This window comes from Oncorhynchus nerka, linkage group LG4 (assembly GCF_034236695.1).
Source record: "Oncorhynchus nerka isolate Pitt River linkage group LG4, Oner_Uvic_2.0, whole genome shotgun sequence".
NCBI classification, from domain to species: Eukaryota; Metazoa; Chordata; class Actinopteri; order Salmoniformes; family Salmonidae; genus Oncorhynchus; species Oncorhynchus nerka.
Window position 1 is genome coordinate 5,461,632 of NC_088399.1, and position 25,668 is coordinate 5,487,299.

The window sequence follows — 25,668 nt, forward strand, 5'->3', positions numbered from 1 at the left end:
TGCCATTTCTAGCTACAATAGTCATTTACAACATATACAATGTCTACACTGTATTTCTGATCAATTTGATGTTATTTAATGGACAAAAAATGTGCTATTATTTTTTTTTTTTATTAATAAAAACAAGGACATTTCTCAGTGACCCCAAACTTTTGAACGGTAGTTTAGGTCAAGTACATGTCACTATCAGTTCACTGACGTCGGACTAGTGATGAAAAGAACAAAAATACATCTGCTAAACTATCTATCTCAACTATGCACGAAGCAAGGCTTCTCACTGCAGCCGATAACAGACATGTCCACAGACTAGACAAGGGACGAGTACACCTACCTATCTTTGATCTGCTTGGCAGCCTTGGAAGAAGAAGAGGAGAGGAGCGTATAGGAGAAAGAAGAAGAGTTGGTTAGTACAGACATGCAGGTTTGGTGGGCATGCAGCAGCGTTCTGCACAGTGGCTGTAGTGGACACAGACACGCAGGCAGGCAGGGCCCTCACACTCATACCCGATGGGAAGCTGTCCCCTCACACTCATACCCGATGGGAAGCTGTGCCCTCACACTCATACCCGATGGGAAGCTGTCCCCTCACACTCATACCCGATGGGAAGCTGTCCCCTCACACTCATACCCGATGGGAAGCTGTGCCCTCACACTCATACCCGATGGGAAGCTGTGCCCTCACACTCATACCCGATGGGAAGCTGTGCCCTCACACTCATACACGCAGGCAGGCAGGGCCCTCACACTCATACCCAATGGGAAGCTGTGCCCTCACACTCATACCCGATGGGAAGCTGTCCCCTCACACTCATACCCGATGGGAAGCTGTCCCCTCACACTCATACCCAATGGGAAGCTGTGCCCTCACACTCATACCCAATGGGAAGCTGTGCCCTCACACTCATACCCGATGGGAAGCTGTGCCCTCACACTCATACCCAATGGGAAGCTGTGCCCTCACACTCATGCCCAATGGGAAGCTGTGCCCTCACACTCGTACCCAATGGGAAGCTGTGCCCTCACACTCATACCCGATGGGAAGCTGTGCCCTCACACTCATACCCGATGGGAAGCTGTGCCCTCACACTCATACACGCAGGCAGGCAGGGCCCTCACACTCATACCCGATGGGAAGCTGTGCCCTCACACTCATACCCAATGGGAAGCTGTGCCCTCACACTCATACCCGATGGGAAGCTGTCCCCTCACACTCATACCCGATGGGAAGCTGTGCCCTCACACTCATACCCGATGGGAAGCTGTGCCCTCACACTCATACCCGATGGGAAGCTGTCCCCTCACACTCATACCCGATGGGGAAGCTGTCCCCTCACACTGGGAAGCTGTCCCCTCACACTCATACCCGATGGGAAGCTGTGCCCTCACACTCATACCCGATGGGAAGCTGTGCCCTCACACTCATACCCGATGGGAAGCTGTGCCCTCACACTCATACCCGATGGGAAGCTGTGCCCTCACACTCATACACGCAGGCAGGCAGGGCCCTCACACTCATACCCAATGGGAAGCTGTGCCCTCACACTCATACCCGATGGGAAGCTGTCCCCTCACACTCATACCCGATGGGAAGCTGTCCCCTCACACTCATACCCGATGGGAAGCTGTGCCCTCACACTCATACCCAATGGGAAGCTGTGCCCTCACACTCATACCCGATGGGAAGCTGTGCCCTCACACTCATACCCAATGGGAAGCTGTGCCCTCACACTCATACCCAATGGGAAGCTGTGCCCTCACACTCATACCCAATGGGAAGCTGTGCCCTCACACTCATACCCGATGGGAAGCTGTGCCCTCACACTCATACCCGATGGGAAGCTGTGCCCTCACACTCATACACGCAGGCAGGCAGGGCCCTCACACTCATACCCGATGGGAAGCTGTGCCCTCACACTCATACCCAATGGGAAGCTGTGCCCTCACACTCATACCCAATGGGAAGCTGTGCCCTCACACTCATACCCGATGGGAAGCTGAGTAGAGCATGGTGATCAACATCACACAGAAAAAGCAGCATGACTTTGGATTTAAACATTAGTTGAAGTGGAACTGACCGCGTTTTAACTACTTTGCAGAAATTAAATAAACAAGACAATCATAATACCAGTCAAAAATGTAAAAAATTCCTAGTTTATGCTACAAAACCAACTTTATAAAGACTCTTTGAAAAAAGGTTTTTATTTAACTCGACATCCCACGACGTACAGTGAGATATTGTTGGCAGAATAGATGGATGCAGTTCAACGCTTGATTAATATAATTAACTTCTTGCTAGTCCAAAACAAAAGGGACAGCAGGGTAGCCTAGTGGTTAGAGTGTAGAGGAGGTAGGGTAGCCTAGTGGTTAGAGTGTAGAGGTGGTAGGTAGCCTAGTGGTTAGAGTGTAGAGGTGGTAGGGTAGCCTAGTGGTTAGAGTGTAGAGGTGGCAGGGTAGACTAGTGGTTAGAGTGTAGAGGAGGTAGGGTAGCCTAGTGGTTAGAGTGTAGAGGTGGTAGGGTAGCCTAGTGGTTAGAGTGTAGAGGTGGCAGGGTAGACTAGTGGTTAGAGTGTAGAGGAGGTAGGGTAGCCTAGTGGTTAGAGTGTAGAGGTGGTAGGGTAGCCTAGTGGTTAGAGTGTAGAGGTGGCAGGGTAGACTAGTGGTTAGAGTGTAGAGGAGGTAGGGTAGACTAGTGGTTAGAGTGTAGAGGAGGTAGGGTAGCCTAGTGGTTAGAGTGTAGAGGTGGTAGGGTAGCCTAGTGGTTAGAGTGTAGAGGTGGCAGGGTAGACTAGTGGTTAGAGTGTAGAGGAGGCAGGTAGCCTAGTGGTTAGAGTGTAGAGGAGGCAGGGTAGACTAGTGGTTAGAGTGTAGAGGTGGCAGGGTAGACTAGTGGTTAGAGTGTAGAGGTGGCAGGTAGCCTAGTGGTTAGAGTGTAGAGGAGGCAGGGTAGACTAGTGGTTAGAGTGTAGAGGTGGCAGGGTAGACTAGTGGTTAGAGTGTAGAGGTGGCAGGGTAGACTAGTGGTTAGAGTGTAGAGGAGGCAGGGTAGACTAGTGGTTAGAGTGTAGAGGAGGCAGGGTAGACTAGTGGTTAGAGTGTAGAGGAGGCAGGTAGCCTAGTGGTTAGAGTGTAGAGGTGGCAGGGTAGCCTAGTGGTTAGAGTGTAGAGGAGGCAGGGTAGACTAGTGGTTAGAGTGTAGAGGTGGTAGGTAGCCTAGTGGTTAGAGTGTAGAGGAGGCAGGGTAGCCTAGTGGTTAGAGTGTAGAGGAGGCAGGGTAGCCTAGTGGTTAGAGTGTAGAGGAGGCAGGGTAGCCTAGTGGTTAGAGTGTAGAGGTGGTAGGTAGCCTAGTGGTTAGAGTGTAGAGGTGGCAGGGTAGCCTAGTGGTTAGAGCGTAGAGGTGGCAGGGTAGCCTAGTGGTTAGAGTGTAGAGGAGGCAGGGTAGCCTAGTGGTTAGAGTGTAGAGGAGGTAGGGTAGCCTAGTGGTTAGAGTGTAGAGGAGGCAGGTAGCCTAGTGGTTAGAGTGTAGAGGAGGTAGGGTAGCCTAGTGGTTAGAGTGTAGAGGTGGCAGGTAGTCTAGTGGTTAGAGTGTAGAGGTGGCAGGGTAGCCTAGTGGTTAGAGTGTAGAGGAGGTAGGGTAGCCTAGTGGTTAGAGTGTAGAGGAGGTAGGGTAGCCTAGTGGTTAGAGTGTAGAGGTGGCAGGGTAGCCTAGTGGTTAGAGTGTAGAGGTGGCAGGGTAGCCTAGTGGTTAGAGTGTAGAGGTGGTAGGTAGCCTAGTGGTTAGAGTGTAGAGGAGGCAGGGTAGCCTAGTGGTTAGAGTGTAGAGGTGGCAGGGTAGCCTAGTGGTTAGAGTGTAGAGGCGGCAGGGTAGCCTAGTGGTTAGAGTGTAGAGGTGGTAGGTAACCTAGTGGTTAGAGTGTAGAGGTGGCAGGTAGTCTAGTGGTTAGAGGAGGCAGGTAGCCTAGTGGTTAGAGTGTAGAGGTGGCAGGGTAGCCTAGTGGTTAGAGTGTAGAGGTGGCAGGGTAGCCTAGTGGTTAGAGTGTAGAGGAGGCAGGGTAGCCTAGTGGTTAGAGTGTAGAGGTGGCAGGGTAGCCTAGTGGTTAGAGTGTAGAGGAGGCAGGGTAGCCTAGTGGTTAGAGTGTAGAGGAGGCAGGTAGCCTAGTGGTTAGAGTGTAGAGGAGGTAGGGTAGCCTAGTGGTTAGAGTGTAGAGGAGGTAGGGTAGCCTAGTGGTTAGAGTGTAGAGGTGGCAGGGTAGCCTAGTGGTTAGAGTGTAGAGGTGGCAGGGTAGCCTAGTGGTTAGAGTGTAGAGGTGGTAGGTAGCCTAGTGGTTAGAGTGTAGAGGAGGCAGGGTAGCCTAGTGGTTAGAGTGTAGAGGTGGCAGGGTAGCCTAGTGGTTAGAGTGTAGAGGCGGCAGGGTAGCCTAGTGGTTAGAGTGTAGAGGTGGTAGGTAACCTAGTGGTTAGAGTGTAGAGGTGGCAGGTAGTCTAGTGGTTAGAGGAGGCAGGTAGCCTAGTGGTTAGAGTGTAGAGGTGGCAGGGTAGCCTAGTGGTTAGAGTGTAGAGGTGGCAGGGTAGCCTAGTGGTTAGAGTGTAGAGGTGGCAGGGTAGCCTAGTGGTTAGAGTGTAGAGGTGGCAGGGTAGCCTAGTGGTTAGAGTGTAGAGGAGGCAGGTAGCCTAGTGGTTAGAGTGTAGAGGAGGCAGGTAGCCTAGTGGTTAGAGTGTAGAGGAGGCAGGTAGCCTAGTGGTTAGAGTGTAGAGGTGGCAGGGTAGCCTAGTGGTTAGAGTGTAGAGGCGGCAGGTAGCCTAGTGGTTAGAGTGTAGAGGAGGCAGGGTAGCCTAGTGGTTAGAGTGTAGAGCCGGCAGGGTAGCCTAGTGGTTAGAGTGTAGAGGAGGCAGGGTAGCCTAGTGGTTAGAGTGTAGAGGCGGCAGGGTAGCCTAGTGGTTAGAGTGTAGAGGTGGCAGGGTAGCCTAGTGGTTAGAGTGTAGAGGAGGCAGGGTAGCCTAGTGGTTAGAGTGTAGAGGTGGCAGGGTAGCCTAGTGGTTAGAGTGTAGAGGAGGCAGGGTAGCCTAGTGGTTAGAGTGTAGAGGTGGCAGGGTAGCCTAGTGGTTAGAGTGTAGAGGAGGCAGGGTAGCCTAGTGGTTAGAGTGTAGAGGAGGCAGGTAGCCTAGTGGTTAGAGTGTAGAGGAGGTAGGGTAGCCTAGTGGTTAGAGTGTAGAGGTGGCAGGGTAGCCTAGTGGTTAGAGTGTAGAGGTGGCAGGGTAGCCTAGTGGTTAGAGTGTAGAGGAGGCAGGTAGCCTAGTGGTTAGAGTGTAGAGGTGGTAGGTAGCCTAGTGGTTAGAGTGTAGAGGTGGCAGGGTAGCCTAGTGGTTAGAGTGTAGAGGCGGCAGGGTAGCCTAGTGGTTAGAGTGTAGAGGTGGCAGGGTAGCCTAGTGGTTAGAGTGTAGAGGAGGCAGGTAGCCTAGTGGTTAGAGTGTAGAGGAGGCAGGTAGCCTAGTGGTTAGAGTGTAGAGGAGGCAGGTAGCCTAGTGGTTAGAGTGTAGAGGAGGCAGGTAGCCTAGTGGTTAGAGTGTAGAGGAGGCAGGGTAGCCTAGTGGTTAGAGTGTAGAGGAGGCAGGTAGCCTAGTGGTTAGAGTGTAGAGGCGGCAGGGTAGCCTAGTGGTTAGAGTGTAGAGGCGGCAGGGTAGCCTAGTGGTTAGAGTGTAGAGGTGGCAGGTAGCCTAGTGGTTAGAGTGTAGAGGTGGCAGGTAGCCTAGTGGTTAGAGTGTAGAGGAGGCAGGGTAGCCTAGTGGTTAGAGTGTAGAGGCGGCAGGGTAGCCTAGTGGTTAGAGTGTAGAGGAGGCAGGTAGCCTAGTGGTTAGAGTGTAGAGGTGGCAGGGTAGCCTAGTGGTTAGAGTGTAGAGGTGGTAGGTAGCCTAGTGGTTAGAGTGTAGAGGTGGCAGGGTAGCCTAGTGGTTAGAGTGTAGAGGTGGTAGGTAGCCTAGTGGTTAGAGTGTAGAGGAGGCAGGGTAGCCTAGTGGTTAGAGTGTAGAGGTGGCAGGGTAGCCTAGTGGTTAGAGTGTAGAGGCGGCAGGGTAGCCTAGTGGTTAGAGTGTAGAGGTGGTAGGTAACCTAGTGGTTAGAGTGTAGAGGTGGCAGGTAGTCTAGTGGTTAGAGGAGGCAGGTAGCCTAGTGGTTAGAGTGTAGAGATGGCAGGGTAGCCTAGTGGTTAGAGTGTAGAGGTGGCAGGGTAGCCTAGTGGTTAGAGTGTAGAGGAGGCAGGGTAGCCTAGTGGTTAGAGTGTAGAGGTGGCAGGGTAGCCTAGTGGTTAGAGTGTAGAGGAGGCAGGGTAGCCTAGTGGTTAGAGTGTAGAGGAGGCAGGTAGCCTAGTGGTTAGAGTGTAGAGGAGGCAGGGTAGCCTAGTGGTTAGAGTGTAGAGGAGGCAGGGTAGCCTAGTGGTTAGAGTGTAGAGGTGGTAGGTAGCCTAGTGGTTAGAGTGTAGAGGTGGCAGGTAGCCTAGTGGTTAGAGTGTAGAGGTGGCAGGTAGCCTAGTGGTTAGAGTGTAGAGGTGGCAGGGTAGCCTAGTGGTTAGAGTGTAGAGACAGCAGGGTAGCTAGTGGTTAGAGTGTAGAGGAGGCAGGTAGCCTAGTGGTTAGAGTGTAGAGGAGGCAGGGTAGCCTAGTGGTTAGAGTGTAGAGGAGGCAGGGTAGCCTAGTGGTTAGAGTGTAGAGGAGGCAGCTAGCCTAGTGGTTAGAGTGTAGAGGAGGCAGGGTAGCCTAGTGGTTAGAGTGTAGAGGAGGCAGGTAGCCTAGTGGTTAGAGTGTAGAGGTGGCAGGCTAGCCTAGTGGTTAGAGTGTAGAGGAGGTAGGGTAGCCTAGTGGTTAGAGTGTAGAGGTGGCAGGGTAGCCTAGTGGTTAGAGTGTAGAGGTGGCAGGGTAGCCTAGTGGTTAGAGTGTAGAGGAGGCAGGTAGCCTAGTGGTTAGAGTGTAGAGGTGGTAGGGTAGCCTAGTGGTTAGAGTGTAGAGGTGGCAGGGTAGCCTAGTGGTTAGAGTGTAGAGGCGGCAGGGTAGCCTAGTGGTTAGAGTGTAGAGGTGGCAGGGTAGCCTAGTGGTTAGAGTGTAGAGGAGGCAGGTAGCCTAGTGGTTAGAGTGTAGAGGAGGCAGGTAGCCTAGTGGTTAGAGTGTAGAGGAGGCAGGTAGCCTAGTGGTTAGAGTGTAGAGGAGGCAGGTAGCCTAGTGGTTAGAGTGTAGAGGAGGCAGGGTAGCCTAGTGGTTAGAGTGTAGAGGAGGCAGGTAGCCTAGTGGTTAGAGTGTAGAGGCGGCAGGGTAGCCTAGTGGTTAGAGTGTAGAGGCGGCAGGGTAGCCTAGTGGTTAGAGTGTAGAGGAGGCAGGGTAGCCTAGTGGTTAGAGTGTAGAGGTGGCAGGTAGCCTAGTGGTTAGAGTGTAGAGGTGGCAGGTAGCCTAGTGGTTAGAGTGTAGAGGAGGCAGGGTAGCCTAGTGGTTAGAGTGTAGAGGCGGCAGGGTAGCCTAGTGGTTAGAGTGTAGAGGAGGCAGGTAGCCTAGTGGTTAGAGTGTAGAGGTGGTAGGGTAGCCTAGTGGTTAGAGTGTAGAGGAGGTAGGGTAGCCTAGTGGTTAGAGCGTTGGACTAGTAACCGGAAGGTTGCAAGTTCAAACCCCCGAGCTGACAAGGTACAAATCTGTCGTTCTGCCCCTGAACAAGGCAGTTAACCCACTGTTCCTAGGCCGTCATTGAAAATAAGAATTTGTTCTTAACTGACTTGCCTGGTTAAATAAAGGTAAAATAACCAGGAGTAGCTGACACCTACGTTGGAGAGCAGTTAAATAAAGGTAAAATAACCAGGAGTAGCTGACACCTGCGTTGGAGAGCAGTTAAATAAAGGTAAAATAACCAGGAGTAGCTGACACCTACGTTGGAGAGCAGTTAAATAAAGGTAAAATAACCAGGAGTAGCTGACACCTGCGTTGGAGAGCAGTTAAATAAAGGTAAAATAACCAGGAGTAGCTGACACCTACGTTGGAGAGCAGTTAAATAAAGGTAAAATAACCAGGAGTAGCTGACACCTACGTTGGAGAGCAGTTAAATAAAGGTAAAATAACCAGGAGTAGCTGACACCTACGTTGGAGAGCAGTTAAATAAAGGTAAAATAACCAGGAGTAGCTGACACCTACGTTGGAGAGCAGTTAAATAAAGGTAAAATAACCAGGAGTAGCTGACACCTGCGTTGGAGAGCAGTTAAATAAAGGTAAAATAACCAGGAGTAGCTGACACCTACGTTGGAGAGCAGTTAAATAAAGGTAAAATAACCTTTATATACAGATTTTAATAAGACTGTTAAAACACTGTCAGTTCCACTTTAAGATTCTGAAAAATATTATATAGGAAATTGAGAAGTTTGTTAGTTTAATTAAGAGAACCTTTAAAAGTATATTTTAAGCTTGTTAAAACGTTGTCATTCATTTCCAAAATCCAAAACAGTCAAATAAACTTTCACTTTAGAACGAGGACTACAATCTACCAAATTTAGCTGGATGAGGCCAACATTTTCTTGACTCCTTTTCCCCAGCAGCATTCAACGTTGACCTTTACCTACTTCCTGGTTTCCCTCGTCAGCTGATCACATTCAAATAATCTTCTTGTCTCAAGGCCTAGACAGCCAATGAGATGCTGTCGGATTCACACCACATCCTGTATCCTGTATGATGTCACAGACCAGCAGCCTCTACCTTAGTGAACTCGTCCTCGTCTTGAACATCCAGAGCATTGTTGGCGAACTCCAGGAGCTCCTCGGCGCTCTCCAAGGCGTCGCTGCTCTGGGTCAGTTGATTCTATGGAACACAGGGGAAACAAAGAGCTGTTACAGCACATTCAGTTCGCAGGTTTGTTTCTGTTTAAAGGCCCAATGCAGCTGTTTTTACATCAATATCAAATCCTTTTCTGGGTAACAATTAAGTACCTTACTGTATGTAATAGATTTCCAAATTAATTAATACAATTCATTTCCAAACTAATTTTTTCAGCAAAAAAGTATTTCTCATGTAAGGATTTTGCCAGGACTGTCTGGGAATCGCTGAGGAAAACTGAACTAATGATCTAATTTGATTGGTCACATGCATAAATTTAGCAGATGTAGCGAAATGCTTGTGTTCCTAAGTCCAACAGTAAAGTAGTATCTCCAAACAATACACACAGATCTAAAAGTAAAATAATGGAATTTAGAAATATATAAATATTAGATTGAGCCATGTCGGAGTGACATAGACTAAAATACAGTAGAATACAGGATATACATATGAGATGAGTAAAGCAGTATGTAAACATGATTAAAGTGACCAGTGATTCCATGTCTCTGTATATGGGGCAGCAGCCTCTCAGGTGCAGGGTTGAGTAACCGGGTGGTGCAGCCTCTCAGGTGCAGGGTTGAGTAACCGGGTGGTGCAGCCTCTCAGGTGCAGGGTTGAGTAACCGGGTGGTGCAGCCTCTCAGGTGCAGGGTTGAGTAACCGGGTGGTGCAGCCTCTCAGGTGCAGGGTTGAGTAACCGGGTGGTGCAGCCTCTCAGGTGCAGGGTTGAGTAACCGGGTGGTGCAGGGTTACATAACCGGGTGGTAGCCGGCTAGTGATGGCTATTTAACAGTCTGATGGCCTTGAGATAGAAGCTGTTTTTCAGTCTCTCTGTCCCAGCTTTGATCCACCTGTACTGACCTCGCCTTCTGGATGATAGCGGGGTGAACAGGCAGTGGCTCGGGTGGTTGTTGTCCTTGATGATCTTTATGGCCTTCCTGTGACATCGGGTGCTGTAGGTGTCCTGGAGGGCAGGTAGTTTGCCCCCGGTGATGCGTTGTGCAGACCACACCACCCTCTGGAGAGCCTTGCGGTTGTGGGCGGTGCAGTGGCCGTACCATGATATAGCTCAACAAGATGCTCTCAATTGTGCATCTGTAAACATTTGTGAGGGTTTTAGGGGCCAAGTAAAATTTCTTCAGCCTCCTGAGGTTGAAGAGGCGCTGCTACACCTTCTTCACAACCCTGTCTGTGTGGGTGGACCATTTCAGTTTGTCAGTGATGTGTAAGCCGAGGAACTTTCCACCTTCTCCACTGCTGTCCCGTCGATGTGGATAGGGGGGTGCTCCCTCTGCTGTCCCGTCAATGTGGATAGGGGGGTGCTCCCTCTGCTGTCCCGTCGATGTGGATAGGGGGGTGCTCCCTCTGCTGTCCCGTCGATGTGGATAGGGGTGCTCCCTCTGCTGTCCCATCGATGTGGATAGGGGGGGTGCTCCCTCTGCTGTCCCGTCGATGTGGATAGGGAGGGTGCTCCCTCTGCTGTCCCGTCGATGTGGATAGGGGGGTGCTCCCTCTGCTGTCCCATCAATGTGGATAGGGGGGGTGCTCCCTCTGCTGTCCCGTCGATGTGGATAGGGGGGGTGCTCCCTCTGCTGTCCCGTCGATGTGGATAGGGGGGGTGCTCCCTCTGCTGTCCCGTCGATGTGGATAGGGGGGGTGCTCCCTCTGCTGTCCCGTCAATGTGGATAGGGGGTGCTCCTCTGCTGTCCCATCGATGTGGATAGAGGGGTGCTCCTCTGCTGTCCCGTCAATGTGGATAGGGGTGCTCCCTCTGCTGTCCCGTCGATGTGGATAGGGGGTGCTCCTCTGCTGTCCCATCGATGTGGATAGGGGTGCTCCCTCTGCTGTCCCATCGATGTGGATAGGGGGGGTGCTCCCTCTGCTGTCCCGTCAATGTGGATAGGGGGTGCTCCCTCTGCTGTCCCGTCAATGTGGATAGGGGGGGTGCTCCCTCTGCTGTCCCATCGATGTGGATAGGGGGTGCTCCTCTGCTGTCCCATCGATGTGGATAGGGGGTGCTCCCTCTGCTGTTTCCTGAAGTCCACGATCAGCTCCTTTTGTTTTGTTGACATATAAACCTGAAACTCCCCCATATAAACCTGAAACTCCCCACCCATATAAGCCTGAAACTCCCCCACCCATATAAACCTGAAACTCCCCCACCCATATAAACCTGAAACTCCCCCACCCATATAAACCTGAAACTCCCCCCACCCATATAAACCTGAAACTCCCCCCCCCATATAAGCCTGAAACTCCCCCACCCATATAAACCTGAAACTCCCCCCACCCATATAAACCTGAAACTCCCCCACCCATATAAACCTGAAACTCCCCCACCCATATAAACCTGAAACTCCCCCACCCATATAAACCTGAAACTCCCCCCACCCATATAAACCTGAAACTCCCCCCCCATATAAACCTGAAACTCCCCATATAAACCTGAAACTCCCCCCATATAAACCTGAAACTCCCCCATATAAACCTGAAACTCCCCCCATATAAACCTGAAACTCCCCCCATATAAACCTGAAACTCCCCCCATATAAACCTGAAACTCCCCCATATAAACCTGAAACTCCCCCATATGAACCTGAAACTCCCCCATATAAACCTGAAACTCCCCCATATAAACCTGAAACTCCCCCATATAAACCTGAAACTCCCCCCATATAAACCTGAAACTCCCCATATAAACCTGAAACTCCCCCCATATAAACCTGAAACTCCCCCCCCCATATGAACCTGAAACTCCCCCCCATATAAACCTGAAACTCCCCCATATAAACCTGAAACTCCCCCCCCCATATAAACCTGAAACTCCCCCCACCCATATAAACCTGAAACTCCCCCCACCCATATAAACCTGAAACTCCCCCCCCATATAAACCTGAAACTCCCCCACCCATATAAACCTGAAACTCCCCCCCCACCCATATAAGCCTGAAACTCCCCCACCCATATAAACCTGAAACTCCCCCCACCCATATAAACCTGAAACTCCCCCACCCCATATAAACCTGAAACTCCCCCCCCATATAAGCCTGAAACTCCCCCCCACCCATATAAACCTGAAACTCCCCCCACCCATATAAACCTGAAACTCCCCCACCCATATAAACCTGAAACTCCCCCACCCATATAAACCTGAAACTCCCCCCACCCATATAAACCTGAAACTCCCCCCACCCATATAAACCTGAAACTCCCCCATATAAACCTGAAACTCCCCCCATATAAACCTGAAACTCCCCCATATAAACCTGAAACTCCCCCATATAAACCTGAAACTCCCCCCATATAAACCTGAAACTCCCCACCCATATAAACCTGAAACTCCCCCCATATAAACCTGAAACTCCCCCCATATAAACCTGAAACTCCCCCACCCATATAAACCTGAAACTCCCCCACCCATATAAACCTGAAACTCCCCCCACCCATATAAACCTGAAACTCCCCCACCCATATAAGCCTGAAACTCCCCCCCATATAAACCTGAAACTCCCCCACCCATATAAACCTGAAACTCCCCCACCCATATAAACCTGAAACTCCCCCACCCATATAAACCTGAAACTCCCCCACCCATATAAACCTGAAACTCCCCCCCATATAAACCTGAAACTCCCCCCACCCATATAAACCTGAAACTCCCCCACCCATATAAACCTGAAACTCCCCACCCATATAAACCTGAAACTCCCCCACCCATATAAACCTGAAACTCCCCCACCCATATAAACCTGAAACTCCCCCACCCATATAAACCTGAAACTCCCCCACCCATATAAACCTGAAACTCCCCCACCCATATAAACCTGAAACTCCCCCACCCATATAAACCTGAAACTCCCCCCACCCATATAAACCTGAAACTCCCCCACCCATATAAACCTGAAACTCCCCCCACCCATATAAACCTGAAACTCCCCCCACCCATATAAACCTGAAACTCCCCCACCCATATAAACCTGAAACTCCCCCACCCATATAAACCTGAAACTCCCCCACCCATATAAACCTGAAACTCCCCCACCCATATAAACCTGAAACTCCCCCCACCCATATAAACCTGAAACTCCTCCCACCCATATAAACCTGAAACTCCCCCCCATATAAACCTGAAACTCCCCCCCCCATATAAACCTGAAACTCCCCCCATATAAACCTGCTGGTTAGAACGTCCTGTGTAAATAGTTATTTCTTGATTGTTGCTGGTTGAAAATACAATGTTCACATTATTTTACAGTGTTAGTTTCATCAGCTGCTGTACAACATGATACTGTAAAACGCAAAGGGGAAAAAACCTAACATGTTGACGACACTGGGCCTTTAAGACATGATACATCTTGGTTCTCTATCTAGCTGCTGACTGCAGTGCTGTTCAATGTCCTTCTCAAAAAGGTCAAAGCTAAAAAGACAATATCCTTCCCTCTGGAAGTGCTGTGTGCTTGGCAGTCAGCCTGAAGTCTCTGCTGAGTCAGACTGAGGATGTGTCTCTGTTCCCTATATGGTGCACTACTTTTAACCAGATCCCTATGGATGGGCCCTGGTCAACAGTACTGCACTACAGAATATAGGGAATAGGGTACACTACAGTATATAGGGAATAGGGTACACTATAGTATATAGGGAATAGGGTGCACTACAGTATATAGGGAATAGGGTACACTACAGTATATAGTGAATAGGGTACACTACAGTATATAGGGAATAGGGTACACTACAGTATATAGGGAATAGGGTACACTACAGTATATAAGGAATAGGGTACACTACAGTATATAGGGAATAGGGTACACTACAGTACATATATAAAGGGAATAGGTACACTACAGTATATAGGGAATAGGGTACACTACAGTATATAGGACAGTATATAGGGAATAGGGTACACTACAGTATATAGGACAGTATATAGGGAATAGGGTACACTACAGTATATAGGGAATAGGGTACACTACAGTATATAGGGAATAGGGTACACTACAGTATATAGGGAATAGGGTACACTACAGTATATAGGGAATAGGGTACACTACAGTATATAGGGAATAGGGTGCACTACAGTATATAGGGAATAGGGTACACTACAGTATATAGGGAATAGGGTACACTACAGTATATAGGGAATAGGGTACACTACAGTATATAGGGAATAGGGTACACTACAGTATATAGGGAATAGGGTACACTACAGTATATAGGGAATAGGGTACACTACAGTATATAGGGATTTAAGCACTACAGTATATAGGGAATAGGGTGCACTACAGTATATAGGGAATAGGGTACACTATAGTATATAGGGAATAGGGTACACTACAGTATATGAAAGGACAGTATATAGGAATAGGGTACACTACAGTATATAGGGAATAGGGTGCACTACAGTATATAGGAATAGGGTACACTACAGTATATAGGGAATAGGGTACACTACAGTATGTAGGGAATAGGGTACACTACAGTATATAGGGAATAGGGTACACTACAGTATATAGGGAATAGGGTACACTACAGTATATAGGGAATAGGGTACACTACAGTAGATAGGGAATAGGGAATACACTACAGTATATAGGGAATAGGGTACACTACAGTATATAGGGAATAGGGTGCACTACAGTATATAGGGAATAGGGTACACTACAGTATATAGGGAATAGGGTACACTACAGTATATAGGGAATAGGGTACACTACAGTATATAGGGAATAGGGTACACTACAGTATATAGGACACTACAGTATAGGGAATACACTACAGTATATAGGGAATAGGGTACACTACAGTATATAGGGAATAGGGTACACTACAGTATATAGGAATAGGGTGCACTACAGTATATAGGGAATAGGGAATAGGGTACACTACAGTATATAGGGAATAGGGTACACTACAGTATATAGGGAATAGGGTACACTACAGTATATAGGGAATAGGGTACACTACAGTATATATAGGAATAGGGTACACTACAGTATATAGGACAGAATAGGGAATACACTACAGTATATAGGACACTATATATAGGGAATAGGGTACACTACAGTATATAGGGAATAGGGTACACTACAGTATATAGGGAATAGGGTACACTACAGTATATAGGGAATAGGGTACACTACAGTATATAGGGAATAGGGTACACTATAGTATATAGGGAATAGGGTACACTACAGTATATAGGGAATAGGGTACACTACAGTATATAGGAATAGGGTACACTACAGTATATAGGGAATAGGGTACACTACAGTATATAGGGAATAGGGTACACTACAGTATATAGGGAATAGGGTACACTACCCCTACAGTATATAGGGAATAGGGTACACTACAGTATATAGGGAATAGGGTACTACTAGGGAACAGTACATATATAGGGAATAGGGTACACTACAGTATATAGGGGAATAGGGTACACTACAGTATATAGGGAATAGGGCACTACACTACACTATATAGGGAATAGGGTGCACTACAGTATATAGGGAATAGGGTACACTACAGTATATAGGGAATAGGGTACACTACAGTATATAGGGAATAGGGTACACTACAGTATATAGGGAATAGGGTACACTACAGTATATAGGGAATAGGGAATACACTACAGTATATAGGGAATACAGTATATAGGGAATAGGGTACACTACAGTATATAGGGAATAGGGTACACTACAGTATATAGGGAATAGAATAGGGTACACTACAGTATATAGGGAATAGGGTACACTACAGTATATAGTATATAGGGAATAGGGTTACACTACAGTATATAGGGAATAGGGTACACTACAGTATATAGGGAATAGGGTACACTACAGTATATAGGGAATAGGGTACACTACAGTATATAGGGAATAGGGAATACACTACAGTATATAGGAATAGGGTACACTACAGAATAGGGTACACTACAGTATATAGGGAATAGGGTACACTACAGTATAGGGAATAGGGTACACTATAGTATATAGGGAATAGGGTACACTACAGTATATAGGGAATAGGGTACACTACAGTATATAGGGAATAGGGTGCACTACAGTATATAGGGAATAGGGTACACTACAGTATATAGGGAATAGGGTACACTACAGTATACTACTACAGTATATAGGGAATAGGGTACACTACAGTATATAGGGAATAGGGTACACTACAGTATATAGGGAATAGGGTGCACTACTACAGTATATAGGGAATAGGGTACACTACAGTATATAGGGAATAGGGTACACTACAGTATATAGGGAATAGGGTACACTACAGTATATAGGGAATAGGGTACACTACAGTATATAGGGAATAGGGTACACTACAGTATATAGGGAATAGGGTACACTACAGTATATAGGGAATAGGGTACACTACAGTATATAGGGAATAGGGTACACTACAGTATATAGGGAATAGGGTACACTACAGTATATAGGGAATAGGGTACACTACAGTATATAGGGAATAGGGTACACTACAGTATATAGGGAATAGGGTGCACTATAGTATATAGGGAATAGGGTACACTACAGTATATAGGAATAGGGTACACTACAGTATATAGGGAATAGGGTACACTACAGTATATAGGGAATAGGGTACACTACAGTATATAGGGAATAGGGTACACTACAGTATATAGGTACACTACAGTATATAGGGAATAGGGTACACTACAGTATATAGGGAATAGGGTACACTACAGTATATAGGGAATAGGGTACACTACAGTATATAGGAATAGGGTACACTACAGTATATAGGGAATAGGGTACACTACAGTATATAGGGAATAGGGTACACTACAGTATATAGGGAATAGGGTACACTACAGTATATAGGGAATAGGGTACACTACAGTATATAGACAGTATATAGGGAATAGGGTACACTACAGTATATACAGTATATAGGGAATAGGGTACACTACAGTATATAGGGAATAGGGTACACTACAGTATATAGGGAATAGGGTACACTACAGTATATAGGGAATAGGGTACACTACTAAAGTATATAGGGAATAGGGTGCACTGCACAGTATATAGGGAATAGGGTACACTATAGTATATAGGGAATAGGGTACACTACAGTATATAGGGAATAGGGTACACTAAAGTATATAGGGAATAGGGTGCACTATAGTATATAGGGAATAGGGTACACTACAGTATATAGGGAATAGGGTGCACTATAGTATATAGGGAATAGGGTGCACTATAGTATATAGGGAATAGGGTACACTATAGTATATAGGGAATAGGGTACACTACAGTATATAGGACAGTATATAGGGAATAGGGTACACTACAGTATATAGGGTATAGGGATATAGGGAATAGGGTACTACAGTATATAGGACAGTATATAGGGAATAGGGTACACTACAGTATATAGGGAATAGGGTACACTACAGTATATAGGGAATAGGGTACACTACAGTATATAGGACAGTATATAGGGAATAGGGTACACTACAGTATATAGGGTATAGGGTACACTACAGTATATAGGGAATAGGGTACACTACAGTATATAGGACAGTATATAGGGAATAGGGTACACTACAGTATATAGGGAATAGGGTACACTACAGTATATAGGACAGTATATAGGGAATAGGGTACACTACAGTAGTAGGGAATAGGGTACACTACAGTATATAGGGAATAGGGTACACTACAGTATATAGGGAATAGGGCACTACAGTATATAGGGAATAGGGTGCACTACAGTATATAGGGAATAGGGTACACTACAGTATATAGGGAATAGGGGCACTATAGTATATAGGGAATAGGGTACACTACAGTATATAGGGAATAGGGTACACTACAGTATATAGGGAATAGGGTGCACTACAGTATATAGGGAATAGGGTGCACTATAGTATATAGGGAATAGGGTACACTATAGTATATAGGGAATAGGGTACACTATAGTATATAGGGAATAGGGTACACTACAGTATATAGGACAGTATATAGGGAATAGGGTACACTACAGTATATAGGGAATAGGGTACACTACAGTATATAGGGAATAGGGTACACTACAGTATATAGGACAGTATATAGGGAATAGGGTACACTACAGTATATAGGGTATAGGGTACACTACAGTATATAGGGAATAGGGTACACTACAGTATATAGGACAGTATATAGGGAATAGGGTACACTACAGTATATAGGGAATAGGGTACACTACAGTATATAGGGAATAGGGTACACTACAGTATATAGGACAGTATATAGGGAATAGGGTACACTACAGTATATAGGGAATAGGGTACACTACAGTATATAGGGAATAGGGTACACTACAGTATATAGGGAATAGGGTACACTACAGTATATAGGGAATAGGGTACACTACAGTATATAGGGAATAGGGTACACTACAGTATATAGGGAATAGGGTACACTACAGTATATAGGGAATAGGGTGCACTACAGTATATAGGGAATAGGGTACACTACAGTATATAGGGAATAGGGTGCACTATAGTATATAGGGAATAGGGTACACTACAGTATATAGGGAATAGGGTACACTACAGTATATAGGGAATAGGGTGCACTACAGTATATAGGGAATAGGGTGCACTATAGTATATAGGGAATAGGGTACACTACAGTATATAGGGAATAGGGTACACTATAGTATATAGGGAATAGGGTACACTACAGTATATAGGACAGTATATAGGGAATAGGGTACACTACAGTATATAGGGAATAGGGTACACTACAGTATATAGGGAATAGGGTACACTACAGTATATAGGGAATAGGGTACACTACAGTATATAGGGAATAGGGTACACTACAGTATATAGGGAATAGGGTACACTACAGTATATAGGGAATAGGGTACACTACAGTATATAGGACAGTATATAGGGAATAGGGTACACTACAGTATATAGGACAGTATATAGGGAATAGGGTACACTACAGTATATAGGGTATAGGGTACACTACAGTATATAGGGAATAGGGTACACTACAGTATATAGGACAGTATATAGGGAATAGGGTACACTACAGTATATAGGGTATAGGGTACACTACAGTATATAGGGAATAGGGTACACTACAGTATATAGGACAGTATATAGGGAATAGGGTACACTACAGTATGTAGGGAATAGGGTACACTACAGTATATAGGGAATAGGGTACACTACAGTATGTAGGGAATAGGGTACTACAGTACAGTATACATTATATAGGGAATAGGGTACACTACAGTATATAGGGTATATAGGGAATAGGGTACACTACAGTATATAGGGAATAGGGTGCACTACAGTATATAGGGAATAGGGTACACTACAGTATATAGGGAATAGGGTACACTACAGTATATAGGGAATAGGGTGCACTACAGTATATAGGGAATAGGGGAAAGGAGAGAATAGGAATGCACTATAGTATATAGGGAATAGGGTACACTATAGTATATAGGGAATAGGGTACACTATAGTATATAGGGAATAGGGTGCACTACAGTATATAGGACAGTATATAGGGAATAGGGTACACTACAGTATATAGGGTATAGGGTACACTACAGTATATAGGGAATAGGGTACACTACAGTATATAGGACAGTATATAGGGAATAGGGTACACTACAGTATATAGGGTATAGGGTACACTACAGTATATAGGGAATAGGGTACACTACAGTATATAGGGAATAGGGTACACTACAGTATATAGGACAGTATATAGGGAATAGGGTACACTACAGTATATAGGGAATAGGGTACACTACAGTATATAGGACAGTATATAGGGAATAGGGTACACTACAGTATATAGGGTATAGGGTACACTACAGTATATAGGGAATAGGGTACACTACAGTATATAGGACAGTATATAGGGAATAGGGTACACTACAGTATATAGGGAATAGGGACTACAGTATAGGGGGAATAGGGTACACTACAGTATATAGGACAGTATATAGGGAATAGGGTACACTACAGTATGTAGGGAATAGGGTACACTACAGTATATAGGGAATAGGGTACACTACAGTATATAGGGAATAGGGTACACTACAGTATATAGGACAGTATATAGGGAATAGGGTACACTACAGTATATAGGACAGTATATAGGGAATAGGGTACACTACAGTATATAGGGTATAGGACCAGATAGGGAATAGGGTACACTACAGTATATAGGACAGATAGGGAATAGGGTACACTACAGTATATAGGGAGAGGGACCAGTATAGGGGGAATAGGGTACACTACAGTATGTAAGGAATAGGGTACCACAGTATGGGGGAAAGGGACACTACAGTATATAGGGAATAGGAGAGAGGACCAGTATATAGGGAATAGGGTTACCTACAGTATATAGGGAATAGGGTACACTACAGTATATAGGGAATAGGGTGCACTACAGTATATAGGGAATAGGGTTACCTACAGTATATAGGGAATAGGGTACACTACAGTATATAGGGAATAGGGTGCACTACAGTAGATAGGGAATAGGGTACACAGGTCTTCTCATGGTCAGCTAACAGAAAGACGATCAGCTGTTATTGCGATGTCTCCTCTCAGGTTCCTGGGACCCCAAGGAGAGAGGACCAGAGAGGGGGGGGGGACGGAACGATTACCCCAAGGAGAGGGGACCAGAGAGGGGGAAATGGAACGATTACCCCAAGGAGAGAGGACCAGAGAGGGGGGGGGGGGGAACGGAACGATTACCCCAAGGAGAGAGGACCAGAGAGGGGGAAACGGAACGATTACCCCAAGGAGAGAGGACCAGAGAGGGGGAAATGGAACGATTACCCCAAGGAGAGAGGACCAGAGAGGGGGAAACGGAACGATTACCCCAAGGAGAGAGGACCAGAGAGGGGAAATGGAACGATTACCCCAAGGAGAGAGGACCAGAGAGGGGGAAATGGAACGATTACCCCAAGGAGAGAGGACCAGAGAGGGGGAAATGGAACGATTACCCCAAGGAGAGAGGACCAGAGAGGGGGAAATGGAACGATTACCCCAAGGAGAGAGGACCAGAGAGGGGGAAATGGAACGATTACCCCAAGGAGAGAGGACCAGAGAGGGGGGGGGATACGGAACGATTACCCCAAGGAGAGAGGACCAGAGAGGGGGAAATGGAATGATTACCCCAAGGAGAGAGGACCAGAGAGGGGGAAATGGAATGATTACCCCAAGGAGAGAGGACCAGAGAGGGGGAAATGGAATGATTACCCCCAAGGAGAGAGGACCAGAGAGGGGGAAATGGAATGATTACCCCCAAGGAGAGAGGACCAGAGAGGGGGAAACGGAACGATTACCCCAAGGAGAGAGGACCAGAGAGGGGGAAACGGAACGATTACCCCAAGGAGAGAGGACCAGAGAGGGGGGGGGACGGAATGATTACCCCAAGGAGAGGGGACCAGAGAGGGGGAAACGGAACGGTTACCCCAAGGAGAGAGGACCAGAGAGGGGGATGGAATGATTACCCCAAGGAGAGGGACCAGAGAGGGGAAACGGAACGATTACCCCAAGGAGAGAGGACCAGAGAGGGGGAAATGGGAACGATTACCCCAAGGAGAGAGGACCAGAGAGGGGGAAACGGAACGATTACCCCAAGGAGAGAGGACCAGAGAGGGGGACGGAATGATTACCCCAAGGAGAGAGGACCAGAGAGGGGAAATGGAATGATTACCCCAAGGAGAGGGGACCAGAGAGGGGGGAATAGAACGATTACCCCAAGGAGAGAGGACCAGAGAGGGGGAAATGGAACGATTACCCCAAGGAGAGAGGACCAGAGAGGGGAAATGGAATGATTACCCCCAAGGAGAGAGGACCAGAGAGGGGGAAACGGAACGATTACCCCAAGGAGAGAGGACCAGAGAGGGGGAAGGACGGAATGATTACCCCAAGGAGAGAGGACCAGAGAGGGGGAAACGGGAACGATTACCCCAAGGAGAGAGGACCAGAGAGGGGGACGGAATGATTACCCCAAGGAGAGAGGACCAGAGAGGGGGAAACGGAACGATTACCCCAAGGAGAGAGGACCAGAGAGGGGGCGGAATGATTACCCCAAGGAGAGAGGACCAGAGAGGGGGAAACGGAACGATTACCCCAAGGAGAGAGGACCAGAGAGGGGGAAATGGAATGATTACCCCCAAGGAGAGGGGACCAGAGGGGGTGGGGGTGGGGGGGGAATGGAACGATTACCCCCAAGGAGAGAGGACCAGAGAGGGGGAAATGGAATGATTACCCCCAAGGAGAGAGGACCAGAGAGGGGGGGGAAATGGAACGATTACCCCAAGGAGAGAGGACCAGAGAGGGGGAAACGGAACGATTACCCCAAGGAGAGAGGACCAGAGAGGGGGAAACGGAACGATTACCCCAAGGAGAGAGGACCAGAGAGGGGGAAATGGAACGATTACCCCAAGGAGAGAGGACCAGAGAGGGGGAAATGGAACGATTACCCCAAGGAGAGAGGACCAGAGAGGGGGAAATGGAACGATTACCCCAAGGAGAGAGGACCAGAGAGGGGGAAATGGAACGATTACCCCAAGGAGAGAGGACCAGAGAGGGGGAAATGGAACGATTACCCCAAGGAGAGAGGACCAGAGAGGGGGAAATGGAACGATTACCCCAAGGAGAGAGGACCAGAGGGGGAAATGGAACGATTACCCCAAGGAGAGAGGACCAGAGAGGGGGGGGGGATACGGAACGATTACCCCAAGGAGAGAGGACCAGAGAGGGGGAAATGGAATGATTACCCCAAGGAGAGAGGACCAGAGAGGGGAAATGGAATGATTACCCCAAGGAGAGAGGACCAGAGAGGGGGAAATGGAATGATTACCCCAAGGAGAGGGGACCAGAGAGGGGAAACGGAACGATTACCCCAAGGAGAGAGGACCAGAGAGGGGGAAATGGAACGATTACCCCAAGGAGAGAGGACCAGAGAGGGGGAAATGGAACGATTACCCCAAGGAGAGAGGACCAGAGAGGGGGAAATGGAACGATTACCCCAAGGAGAGAGGACCAGAGAGGGGGAAATGGAATGATTACCCCCAAGGAGAGAGGACCAGAGAGGGGGAAACGGAATGATTACCCCAAGGAGAGAGGACCAGAGAGGGGGAAATGGAACGATTACCCCAAGGAGAGAGGACCAGAGAGGGGGACGGAATGATTACCCCAAGGAGAGAGGACCAGAGAGGGGGGGATACGGAACGATTACCCCAAGGAGAGAGGACCAGAGAGGGGGAAATGGAACGATTACCCCAAGGAGAGAGGACCAGAGAGGGGGGGGGACGGAATGATTACCCCAAGGAGAGAGGACCAGAGAGGGGGGGGGGGGGGGGGTTAACAGAACACCTTCTTGGTTGGTAAAGGCTAGATAAGCTCACAGTGACACAATAACATTTTGGTTCGTCAGCTGACAGACAAACTCATAGTACTGGTGAATGCTGGCAAAACAAAGTCTAGACAGACAAACTCATAGTACTGGTGAATGCTGGCAAAACAAAGTCTAGCTCTTGAGTGTTGAATGAAAAGGAATCATGAACAACATGATGGTCATGCTGTGGTTTAGTCATTCAAAAAGGTCGGTGCCACTGGCACGCATTTAACAACTTAGAATAAATTAAACAAAAACAGGTGTATGTTATTAATTTAACTGATGAAAATACATGTTTTCCTGAGTCACATGATGAGACATGAGTATGCGAGTTGATACTGGGTGTGAAGTGAGTTGGATGTAACGGGGAAACAGAATACCAGGCAGCGCTCACCCTACAAAGAGGGACAATGGGGAATCTCATATCTGGGGGTAATTTCAGACACTTTTTGTTCCTGCTCAATCGACTTAGAGAGTTGGCCAGAGAACTGCCATAGCAGCACGATGACGTCACACACACCCCAGGCTGTCTGAGAGAGGGGTGAGAGGGGTGTATGGATACACTACAACATCACACACACCCCAGGCTGTCTGAGAGAGGGGTGAGAGGGGTGTATGGAGACACTACAACATCACACACACCCCAGGCTGTCAGAGAGAGGGGTGAGAGGGGTGTATGGAGACACTACAACATCACACACACCCCAGGCTGTCAGAGAGAGGGGTGAGAGGGGTGTATGGAGACACTACAACATCACACACACCCCAGGCTGTCTGAGAGAGAGAGGGTGTATGGAGACACTACAACATCACACACACCCCAGGCTGTCAGAGAGAGGGGGAGAGGGGTGTATGGAGACACTACAACATCACACACACCCCAGGCTGTCTGAGAGAGGGGTGTATGGAGACACTACAACATCACACACACCCCAGGCTGTCAGAGAGAGGGGTGAGAGGGGTGTATGGAGACACTACAACATCACACACACCCCAGGCTGTCTGAGAGAGGGGTGTATGGAGACACTACAACATCACACACACCCCAGGCTGTCAGAGAGAGGGGTGAGAGGGGTGTATGGAGACACTACAACATCACACACACCCCAGGCTGTCAGAGAGAGGGATGAGAGGGGTGTATGGAGACACTACAACATAACACACACCCCAGGCTGTCAGAGAGAGGGGTGAGAGGGGTGTATGGAGACACTACAACATCACACACACCCCAGGCTGTCAGAGAGAGGGGTGAGAGGGGTGTATGGAGACACTACAACATCACACACACCCCAGGCTGTCTGAGAGAGGGGTGTAATGGAGACACTACAACATCACACACACCCCAGGCTGTCAGAGAGAGGGGTGAGAGGGGTGTATGGATACACTACAACATCACACACACCCCAGGCTGTCTGAGAGAGGGGTGTATGGATACACTACAACATCACACACACCCCAGGCTGTCAGAGAGAGGGGTGAGAGGGGTGTATGGAGACACTACAACATCACACACACCCCAGGCTGTCTGAGGGAGGGGTGAGAGGGGTGTATGGAGACACTACAACATCACACACACCCCAGGCTGTCTGAGAGAGGGGTGTATGGAGACACTACAACATCACACACACCCCAGGCTGTCTGAGGGAGGGGTGAGAGGGGTGTATGGAGACACTACAACATCACACACACCCCAGGCTGTCTTAGAGAGGGGTGAGAGGGGTGTATGGAGACACTACAACATCACACACACCCCAGGCTGTCAGAGAGAGGGGTGTATGGAGACACTACAACATCACACACACCCCAGGCTGTCAGAGAGAGGGGTGTATGGAGACGCTACAACATCACACACACCCCAGGCTGTCTGAGAGAGGGGTGTATGGAGACACTACAACATCACACACACCCCAGGCTGTCAGAGAGAGGGGTGAGAGGGGTGTATGGATACACTACAACATCACACACACCCCAGGCTGTCAGAGAGAGGGGTGAGAGGGGTGTATGGATACACTACAACATCACACACACCCCAGGCTGTCAGAGAGAGGGGTGTATGGAGACACTACAACATCACACACACCCCAGGCTGTCAGAGAGAGGGGTGAGAGGGGTGTATGGATACACTACAACATCACACACACCCCAGGCTGTCAGAGAGAGGGGTGTATGGAGACGCTACAACATCACACACACCCCAGGCTGTCAGAGAGAGGGGTGTATGGAGACGCTACAACATCACACACACCCCAGGCTGTCAGAGAGAGGGGTGAATGGAGACGCTACAACATCACACACACCCCAGGCTGTCAGAGAGAGGGGTGAGAGGGGTGTATGGATACACTACAACATCACACACACCCCAGGCTGTCAGAGAGAGGGGTGAGAGGGGTGTATGGATACACTACAACATCACACACACCCCAGGC

At 48.0% G+C, this 25,668-nt stretch overlaps 1 protein-coding gene across 3 annotated transcripts in view; it reads right to left on the reverse strand.

The window, feature by feature from the left end:
• Nucleotides 1–25,668, reverse strand: part of LOC115127348 (FSD1-like protein) — a 94,115-nt gene that overhangs the window by 41,960 nt on the left and 26,487 nt on the right. For all 3 annotated transcript variants that reach the window (XM_065017169.1, XM_065017170.1, XM_065017168.1), the window contains exons 4-5: nucleotides 8,716–8,817; nucleotides 332–354 (exon numbers count right to left, since the gene is read on the reverse strand). In XM_065017169.1, the coding sequence (XP_064873241.1) occupies nucleotides 332–354; nucleotides 8,716–8,817 (125 nt within the window). The remainder of the gene's footprint in view (nucleotides 1–331; nucleotides 355–8,715; nucleotides 8,818–25,668) is intronic.